This window comes from Oncorhynchus keta, chromosome 28 (assembly GCF_023373465.1).
Source record: "Oncorhynchus keta strain PuntledgeMale-10-30-2019 chromosome 28, Oket_V2, whole genome shotgun sequence".
Taxonomy (NCBI): domain Eukaryota; kingdom Metazoa; phylum Chordata; class Actinopteri; order Salmoniformes; family Salmonidae; genus Oncorhynchus; species Oncorhynchus keta.
Genome location: NC_068448.1, coordinates 11176703 through 11187315, shown reverse-complemented (window position 1 = coordinate 11187315; position 10613 = coordinate 11176703). Strand labels below are relative to the sequence as shown.

At 44.8% G+C, this 10613-nt stretch overlaps 1 protein-coding gene across 1 annotated transcript; it reads right to left on the bottom strand.

The window, feature by feature from the left end:
• Positions 1-757: 757 nt before the first annotated feature.
• Positions 758-6600, bottom strand: LOC118360605 (intermediate filament protein ON3-like). Its single transcript, XM_035739847.2, has 8 exons — positions 5897-6600; positions 3470-3678; positions 3228-3384; positions 2962-3126; positions 2576-2701; positions 2234-2454; positions 1991-2064; positions 758-1873 (listed from the first exon to the last, which is right to left on the bottom strand). The coding sequence occupies exons 1-8, from the start codon at positions 6479-6481 to the stop codon at positions 1605-1607; spliced, it is 1806 nt and encodes a 601-aa protein (XP_035595740.1). The 5' UTR covers positions 6482-6600; the 3' UTR covers positions 758-1604.
• Positions 6601-10613: the final 4013 nt, after the last annotated feature.

The window sequence follows — 10613 nt, the reverse complement described above, 5'->3', positions numbered from 1 at the left end:
ATGTATTTGGATAAGGTGTATCCAGAGAGGTGAGAGAGATTATCTAGATCCTCTTTGAGGCTGTGGAGCGTTCCAAATTGCAGATTTAAAAGAAAACATGACCACTTTGATTTAAGCCTGTGGCAGCAGGTAGCCTAGTGGTTAGCGTGTTGGGCCAGTAACCGAAAGCTTGATAGATTGAAGATCCCTGAGTTGACAAGGTAAAAATCTGTTGTTCTAACCCTTAACAAGGCAGTTAGTTACCCACTGTTCCTAGGCTGTCATTGAAAATAAGAATGTGTTTTTAACTGACTTGCAAAGTAAAATAAAAAAAGCCCTGGATTTCTAGCCCATTGATATTACTGTTGGATCTCATTTTAATAGCTAGCATTTCGATGGTCATAATAAACACATATGCCGATAATGGACAACCTTGTTTCACTCCTCTTGACCTTTTAATACTTTCTGACAAGTAGCCATTATTTACTATTTTACACCTAGGGTTACTATACATAACTTTAACCCATTTTATATAGAGATTCTCCAAAATTGAAATAGTCCAGGCATTTATATATCAATTCTAGTCGTGCTTTATCAATGGCCTTTTCAAAATCAGCTGTGAATACCAATGTAAATACAAAGAGTTAATTTACAAGTAAGTTAACTCTTTGTGAACTTTAAAAGTGTGGTTGCTTTTAGTAACTCTATCAGCCCTGTCAATAATGTCATTGTGTCAATGTAGAACAGATATAGTAAGAAGAGAAAGAGTGAACACAAGTATTTTATAGAACTCCGATTTATTCACAATGTTTTGGTTGTACATGATCAATAACATTCAATAAATCTGGGTGTACCAGTCAGAATGACAAGAAAAACACTGTTTGCAAACATCAGCGGAGAACCCATTGTCCCTATGATAGGGAGAGTTAAGAGTTAATGCTAGATTATTTACCTCAGAGCAAAGGGCGACACTTTAGTATGGCTGCTTATGTTGATCTCCTGGCAGTCCCCACAATGCATAGCAATATGGGGGCAGCTAAGCAGTGGGGATGGGGGGTTGGGGGGGGGGTGTACTCTGTACTTGTCAGCTGTCTCAACATTGAGTGAACAGCATGGCACGTCTCTGCCAGGCCCATTTGGAGGCTATGTGTGCAAAGGGAACCTACTGTTACCTTATGAAATGCACTGTCACAGCACTGTCAACCAATATTGTGTCTCCATGACAGGCACCATCCAGCAACTAAAGACAGCCAGGCTGAATGTAGAGTGAGCAGACTCACTTCTCTGCTGCAGGTTCTCACTATCTCTCTGCCTCCATCTTTGTTGGTGTATGTTCTGAATCTGTGAGGGACAGGATACTCAGTGCAGGAATAAATCACATGAAATATTGGGCTGGAAAAGATCTGTCAGCTGCATTCAAAGTGCATCCAGTATTTCCTATCAGCCAGTAACTATGGGGCATATGCAGCTAAGGAGGTCAAACCACCCTGGGTTATAATGTAGATCAATAGATGCTCTGTGCCTGCATGTGACAGGAGGAGTTTGTAACTTGCTTTGGTTGTTGAGGAAGAGAGGGAGAGGAGGAGGTGAGGGGGAGGTGGGGACAGCCAGACAGACTTCTGTGTTTAGAAGCGTCTGGATGTGGAGGTCATGGAGGAACGGGACATGGAGACACCACCACCACCGCCGCTCATGCCGAAGCCACTGCCGCCGCCGCCACCGCCGCTCATGCCGAATCCACCGCCGCCACCGCTGCTCATGCCGAATCCACCGCCGCCACCGCTGCTCATGCCGAAGCCGCTGCTGCTTTTCATGGACATGCCACTGCCACCTCCATATCCGAAGCCACCTCCACCGCCTCCACCACCACCCATGCCGAATCCACCGCCGGAGCCTGGGAGAGGAAGATGGAAGGGGCGAAGTCAGTACTTGGACTAATCAGACCGATTGTCTTCACTGTTATCATTTTCTTGTCTAACTGAATTTGAATGCACATGTATGAGGTTCTTACCGCCACCACCACCACTGCTGGAGGTCTGTACGTGGATGGTTGCAATTCCACCTCCAGTTCCACCTCCGGTAATCCTTTGAAGAGATTCATAGATTAGTTGACATGATCACTAAGCATATACTACAGTGAAAGAGCTGACTTAATTTAAAAGATTTTAAATTACTTGTGTTGAGCCTTTACCTTTCCTATCCATGCATTTGGTACGTTTTGTTTCACTATCTATTTATTTGATTGTGTAATTACCTGCTCTCCTCTCCTTCCAGTAGTTTCCTGTAGGTGGCGATCTCAATATCCAGGGCAAGTTTGACATTCATCAGCTCCTGGTACTCGCGCACCTGCCGGGCCATGTCCTGCTTTGCTCTCTGGAGGGCTTCCTCCAGGTCCTTGATGCGGAGCTTGGCGTCCTTCACAGCCATCTCCCCGCGCTCCTCAGCCTCTGCGATCTGGTTCTCCAGGTTGGCACGCTACAAGATAAAAGAAAGACAAGATCAGAAATCAGATTGATATTTTCACTTAATGGAATATTAGTGTCGTGCCAGACCTGATACTATTTTGAATTGGCCGTCTTTTGACAAACTACTGTACCTGTCCTTTGACGTTTTCGATCTCGTTTTGGAGACGGCTGATCATGCGATTCAGCTCGGCCATCTCTGCCTTGGTGTTGCGCAGATCATCCCCATGTTGTCCTGCAGAGGACTGCATCTCTTCAAACTGGAGGAATAGAGGCCCAGGCATGAGTCAGTGTGAAGCCTATAATGTTATTATGTACTGTACCTAATTAAAGGATATCTATAAAAATCAGTGGAGGCTGCTGAGGGGAACGGAGCGAATAGAATGGCATCAAGCCATGTGTTTGATGTATTTGATACCATTCCACTCATTCCGCTACTGCCATTACTACACACCCATCCTACCCAATAAATGTTGCCATCAACCTCCTGTGATAGAAATATACTAAAGTCTCCTCATACCTTCTGCTTGTACCATGACTCGGCCTCGGCTCTGCTGCGGTTGGCAATGTCCTCATACTGGGCGCGCACTTCAGCCACGATGGAGTCCATGTCCAAGTTACGGCTGTTGTCCATCTCCACCACCACTGAGGTGTCCTTGATCTGGCCCTGCAGCTCACTCAGCTCCTGGAGAGAGAGAAGGAGAAAAGAGGAAGTCAGGAAAGCCGTAATGTGGATAAAAAATAAAAATAAATGCAAAGCTTGTTGTATTTTGACATGGTCCTCACTGCTTCATAGATGGCCCTGAGGAAGTTGATCTCATCCTGAAGGGAGTCGACCCTGGCCTCCAGCTCAACCTTGTTCATGTAGGCGCCATCAACATCCTTCTTGAGGAGGACAAACTCATTCTCCACTGAGGCACGCTTGTTGATTTCATCTTCATATCTACAAAAACACATTGCATATGGTTATATGGGGCCAGTATTTAGGACAGTTGGAGCGTCCATGCAACGTCTGGTGTCGAACTCACTTGTTCTTGAAGTCCTCCACCAGACCCTGCATGTTCATCAGCTCTCCTTCCAGCTTGACCTTCTCTCCTCCCAGGCCGTCCAGCTGTCTGCGCAGGTTGGCGATATAGGCCTCGAACATGGCATCGATGTTGGAGCGTGTGGTGGTCTGGTCCTGCAGCAGGCTCCACTTGGTCTCCAGCATCTTGTTCTGCTGTTCCAGGAAGCGTACCTGTGTGTTGTGATGCAAATGGAACAGTTACTATCAGGTGTCATATTTACAACTACAACCAGGGTTGCACACATCTTCCACTACAGAATACCAATCCGGGTTACGCAATATTTTATCACCTTGTATCATGTGATGTAGAAGCACGGTGGCTTCTACATCTGCATTGCTTGCTGTTTTAGGCTGGGTTTCTGTATAGCACTTTGTGACATCAGGTGATATAAAAAGGGCTTTATAAATACATTTAATTGATTGATTTGATTTACATGCAATGTCATATGAGTTGCCTTGGTAACATCTCCCTGGCAACGTTAACTTGTGTATTTATTTAGTGTCTCAAGACTTGCATTCACTAAGTTAATGAAGACGGTATGCCTGTAGATGTTTATTGGGTCTCAGACAAAGCAGCTGTTCTCCTACACCTCTGTATAAAAGGACTGACTTGCACACGCAGCCCTCGGTGGGCCCTTGTTAACATGTACTGAGCTGAGCTCTTCCCTCAGGGCTGGGGCGGACAGGAAGACATCCATCCACTTTATATCTCTCTGTACTATGTGTGTTCTGTTCTAGTGAGGTGATGTTGCCTTGACTTGCCATAACCTGAACAAGTTTCAACAGTTTCCTGCTTACAGAAGATTCCTTCCATGTGAGGTACATGGGCGAGGCTGAACATCCCTGAGGAGGGAGGGAGTCTTAACTTGCCACACCCGAGCCAATCCTCCCTTATTATCACCAATGGCAAGCCCCAGCAGATATCGCTGGGTTGCCCCGCCTTAGCCTGAGGTGGAATGGCCTAGTGAATGAACTTGCCTGCTGCCACACCCTGTAATTATAAGACATTATTCTACAGAATCTGAGAAATACCTGCCTGAGGGCATTTACTGTCCTGTTTTGGTAAAACAAGTCTTCATTGATTTACATTTGGTTGAGTTAGGGAATTAAGGGTTTATTAAATACAAATGTTTTGCGGAAGAAAGACAAATGAGATGACTGAATTTGATCTGTTCGACCATCCAGAAAAAAAGCAGGTCCGTGTCTGTGAAAATATGAAACTAAGCATTTTCCCTAACAGGGTGAGGCTAGGTGAGGCTAGGTGTCCATTTTCCCTAACAGGGTGAGGCTAGGTGAGGCTAGGTGTCCATTTTCCCTAACAGGGTGAGGCTAGGTGAGGCTAGGTGTCCATTTTCCCTAACAGGGTGAGGCTAGGTGAGGCTAGGTGTCCATTTTCCCTAACAGGGTGAGACTGGGCTAGGTGAGGCTAGGTGTCCATTTTCCCTAACAGGTTGAGGCTAGGTGAGGCTAGGTGTCCATACCATCGTAGTCTGAAATATTAAAGTATTTAGGAACAACCTCTACCACAACTTGCTGTTTCAGACAGATTGATAAAGTATCATTTTAGCCATATTAACTTCAAACTCTTGCAGGTGGGTCTCTGCCAGTTGTGAGGGAGAGATGGGAGAGAGGAGAAACTCTCAGGTGCACCATCAGAGACAGAGCATTCTATTGAAAGCCAGCGAGTCCCTTGTTGCTGCCATGGGAATGGGGCTATAACCTGATCCCGTCCCTCACTCCACTCAGAGTGGGCCCGTGGTTATAGGATCTGCCTGGGCTAGGGTTTCCAAACTCACCCCCCTCTAACTCACAGAGCCAGGGCAATTACAGTCTTACCAAACTACTCAAGCAGTGATGCACTTTCAGTTTCAATGCAACAGTCTGCACATTGGAACTTTGACCACCTGTGACAAGGTGATATGCTCCTGTTTATACATTAAGGTAAAGGATACACCCTTGTTTTTACTTTAAGGCAAATGATGCAGCCACTACATCATTCAGTGGATTTGTTTTCACAGCCAGTCCTAACTGGTTCCTATATCATTAGGATTTCCGGGTGTTGCATAATGAGTGGCTGTGAAATATTTAATGAGCCCTACAATAGCGTACAACAGACACAGTCTTGCAGCTAGTCAAGCGTGCTATTTGCAACCTGTACCATAAAACAGTATCCCAGCCATCAATTGCTATTGCAGATACTTTGCAGTATCTCTTTGCAGTGTCCGATTTGTAGTATACTGTATCTGCATCCTGTCTATGCTGGCATATGGTAGATGACGATCAATGCAGTATATTTCATTTACTTGGACAGGCACATAGTTATGGCATACTTAATACTTTTAACATCCTGTTAGACGGAAGGGCTTTCAGAGAATAGAACACTACTGACCTTATCAATGAAGGAGGCGAAGCGGTTGTTTAGACCCTTGATCTGTTCTTTCTCTTGGGTACGGACGGTCTGGATGTTGGGGTCGATGGCCAGGTTGAGGGGGGCTAGCAGACTTGTGTTGACTGTGACAGCTGTGATTGGGGCGAAGCCGCCGCCGCCACCCATGCCGAAGCCTCCACCGCCGCCACCCATGCCGAAGCCTCCACCACCACCACCCAGGCCGAAGCCTCCACCACCACCGCCCATGCCGAAGCCTCCACCGCCGCCGCCCATGCCGAAGCCTCCACCTCCACCGCCCATGCCTCCGCCACCGCCCATGCCTCCACCACCGCTCATGTAGCTGTAGCTGGAGATTCCTCCACCTCCACCACCACCACCCAGGCCAAAGCCTCCTCCACCACCGCCGCCTACAGAGCGTCTAACCGACGAGCTGCTCATACGGCTGGAGCCCATGGGAACTGCTGAAGAGGAGAAGCTGGAGAAGCTTTTCCTCACACCACCGCCACCACCACCGCCGGAGCTGAATCCTCTGCTGGAGCCGAAGCCTCCGCTCATGCTGCCACTGCTCTTGTAACTGATGCTCATGGCTGCAGCTGTTCTGGTCCTCTGAGGGGGGTAGTAGAAATAGAGTGAGACAGAGAGGATTGGTGGTGCAGGTGATCTCACTAAGAGGAAAGTCAAGTCCCTCTGAGTGACTGCTCTCTGGAGGCGGCTGGCTTATATTTCCCTCTCAAGGGGTGGGTCTGCATGGCACGGGGCTCCTCCCCAGCATCTGCCTGCCTCCTAGTTCTCTCACCTGCAGGCTGAGGGGTTGGAGAGACCCAGCTCGTCAGAAGGGTAGCCACTGTAAACTAATCAGGCTTCCGGCACACCCAGGTGCACACACAGAGGAATGGCAAACCCATTCAGTTATTTCTCAGAGACATTACTTTCTCATGTATATTGAAGACTAAATGTTCATCACATAATTTAATCTGGGGTTTTGTGCATGGTGATATCCAAAAAGTCAGCTACTCTTTGCATGATTGAGCAAAGACTAATATCTGCATGGACTGTATAGGATAGGATAATATATCCTGACGGTTGTGTTGGAATTGTTGACTGTGTAACGTTTGCTGAAGAGACTGTACCATGCTTCCTAATCTCTCATCAGAAGAGGCTATCATCTCACTCATCCCCACGGAAACAGAGACTACAACTGTCTGGAAAACACAAACACTGCTCTGTTCCCTCTACTCAATGCCTCACTCACGGATACACAGACTGGATTGGTCGTCCGGGAGACTGGTCGTATCAAAATACCTGAGAATAGTTCAATGTTTTGTTCACATTCATCAGTGTTTGTTAGGATCTGTGACATTTTTATTTAGAGGTTGATAAATCCCTAACTACAATGTAGGTTTCATCTCTGCAGCACGACCCTAAGGGTTATTCTTACACCGTAGTGGGGTGACAAATGTATGGCACTACATTCTGTAGGTGGTGTTGGTGTGCTGGGAGGAATGTAACTGCCTGACTCTGTCTCAGCCTGTCTCTTGTATGTTTAATGTCTTGGTTACAGGGAGTTGTTCTGGAGTTACTCTTGATCTTGGTCGAGGGAATGACGAAAGTTTGAAAAAGAGCTGAACTGTTGGAGGGCAATGGAGATAAGGAGGGGATGCAGAAAAGGCATAGAAGAATACTAACTTTATTGTAGGCTTAGACAATATAAGAGTTATGTATTTATAATTGTAGCCTGTGTGTTGCTATAGTTACCTTGTGAAGTCAAAACACCCTAAGCTCAGTGCTGTGGGGACACACACAGGTGTAGGATCTTAATTTGATCACAAATTTTGTTCCTGATCATTTTTCTGCACCGCAGGAAATGCAAACTTGTAGTGTATTCAAGGTTAAAAAGGTTTCTAAAGTAAAAAAAAAAAAAAATGTTTCATTGACATTTCCACTTTAAAATGGCAGACTTGATTTGCCCTAAAGAAAAATGTATTAACCCCTACAAAAATTGTCCATTAATTATAATCCACATAATGATGTACATTTCCTGTTGCTGCAGGATTATTTTCCTGCTGTAGCAAACATGCTCAAATTAAGATTCTACAGCCGTACTGTAAGTAATTTGATCCGCTGAGAGAACCAGAGAAATTAAGCACAGAGAAAAATATTTACTCTGAGGGAGTGATTGAGTTGTCGGTGTTCTGAATACATTTTTATGAAGTAAGGAAGGTTTTTTTGGCACAGTTTACTGGAACTTTGACAGTATTATGATAAAGAAAATAACAACAAGGCTATGATTAGTTTTTTTATTCTGACAATTACCTTACTATTAGACATCTGATTTATTTATTGGCTCATATTCTCCTGGTGAAGGCATAGGAGAGAAGCTAGCATGATAAGGTGAGCTGGTAGCATGCCCCAAGCCTTCCAGTCATCATCTATGCAGGGGTGGTGAACTCTTACCCTACTAGGTCCGGAACCTTCTGGTTTTCTGTTCTACCTGATAAATCATTGGACACACCTGGTGTCCCAGTTCTAAGTCAGTCCCTGATTAGAGGGGAACAATAAAACATGTAGTGGAACTGGCTTTTGAGGTACAGAGTTGAGTTTGAAGGGATCTATGGCATTGGCATTGGCTGTCTTCGGTGTCTAGCCCTGCTACTGTATGGGCTGCAAAGGGAAAGCATACCACCTACCGCTTTGTTGCCAAAAGACACTAACATCTTGAAAAGTTTTTTGGGGAGTCACACTATATGCAACATTTAGCGGTTTGTTATTTTATTGTAAATGGTCCTATACCGTAAACTGGCTATTTCTGGGTTACTAAATGCACTTTAAGTTGGTTTATTGTGCAAAAACAATGGGAAGCTTAAACATGGCAGAGTGTCACATTGACAGTTTAGAAGAAAAGACAGCGGTAGTGAAAATGAGAAGGAAATACTTGTTCAGACTTATTAAGCCATAGGTGGAGACATCCCTTTCTCCGTAGGACACCTAGAATGTCCGCAGGGTGCAAGTGAACTATGGGCGGGACACACCCTTCATGCCGTCACGCACACAGGGCTTACACAGACATTTTTCTCCCAAGCATGGTACTGTCAGAAAAGTGCAACATGATATCAGAGACACTGTCAATGTCATATCAGTGTCAATGCCATGTCAATTTAAAAGGTCTGCATGGTCTTTACAGTATGCTTGCATGCAAATGTACCTGTTTATTATTTGATTTGATTTGAATGCTTGTTTACCCTCTCAATGTCTAATGACTGTAGAATCGTAATCGGTCGTGGAGGCACTAGCTTTGGCACCATGGTCGTCACAATCAGGTCACATATTTTATTTCATTGTATTCATAATCTCTGTGCATCTATTGTTGTTAACCTTCTTCAAAGATAGTAGATGGGAATCAGCCAGTCACAGGATCTTAGAAGATCTTCTCAGCTATGACATGTGACAAGTTAGGTTGCCTTTTGGTATGGTATGTTGCTCTTGTTTCATTGAGAGCACAGCTCAAATTCAGTTTATCTCAAGATACTTGGCAGGTTTTACTGAGAAAAGCTAGTGATTACTTGAGCAAAATGAGCCTCTGGCGTAATATGAACTATTAAAATGGAGGAACTGTTTTGTTGCGGTCTGAATGAATCATTGCATCTCACAACCCCACCAGCATTTTGGAGTTGTACCGTTACCTGAACATTGTAAAGCATAGGCCCTACTGTACACACATGTTGTTCATGTCTGATAAGTAACACTGCTTGTCACTTTCGATAGAAGCGTTCACTAAATGGTATTTATTGTGTATATTTTATACTCAAATAGTCAAGGGTATACTTCCACTACAAGCCCATGGTACTTGCCTACGGAGGAACTGCCTATGGCTATGCTCAAACCCTACACCCTAACCGTAGCACTCCTTTCTGACACCTCCGGTGTCTTGGCCCTCCCACCCCTACGGGAGGACAGCGCCCACTCAGCCCAGTTCAAGCTATTCTCTGACCTGGCAGCGCAATGGTGGAATCCAGCTTCCCCCTGAAGTCCCTGTCCATCTTCATAAAACATCTGAAACTTAAATAATCTCCCAGCAACCCCTATTTTGTGAACTAATATTCACACTTAACTTTTTCCCCTCTGGCTAGCTCTGACTTTGCTGATTGCTACTATGGAGGAAAAATATATTTACTATGACTGTGATATGTGGTTGTACCAGCTAGCTATCTTAAAATGAGTTTACTAACTGTAAGTTGCTCTGGATAAGAGCATATGCTAAATGACTAAAATGTACATGTAAATGTTGTACAGATATTTTACAGGCTTCAACATGAGATATTGTGTCTAATGTGGCTGAATGTAAATAATCTTAAAATACTTCCTAATGTTCCTGTATACCCTCTCAATGTCTAATGACTGTACTATCTGGGGTGGCAGGGTAGCCTAGTGGTTAGAACGTTGGACTAGTAACCGAAAGGTTGCAAGTTCAAACCCCTGAGCTGAGGTACAAACCCCAAGGTACAAATCTGTTGTTCTGCCCCTGAACAAGCAGTTAACCCACTGTTCCTAGGCCGTCATTGAAAATAAGAATTTGTTTTTAACTGACTTGCCTAGTTAAATAAAGGTAAAATAAAAAATGTCCCTGTTTACCTTCTCAATGTCTAATGACTGTAGTACATGCACTCTCATGAACAAGAGTAATCCCAGATCAGCTCTACATTGCATCTGTGTTCAGAAC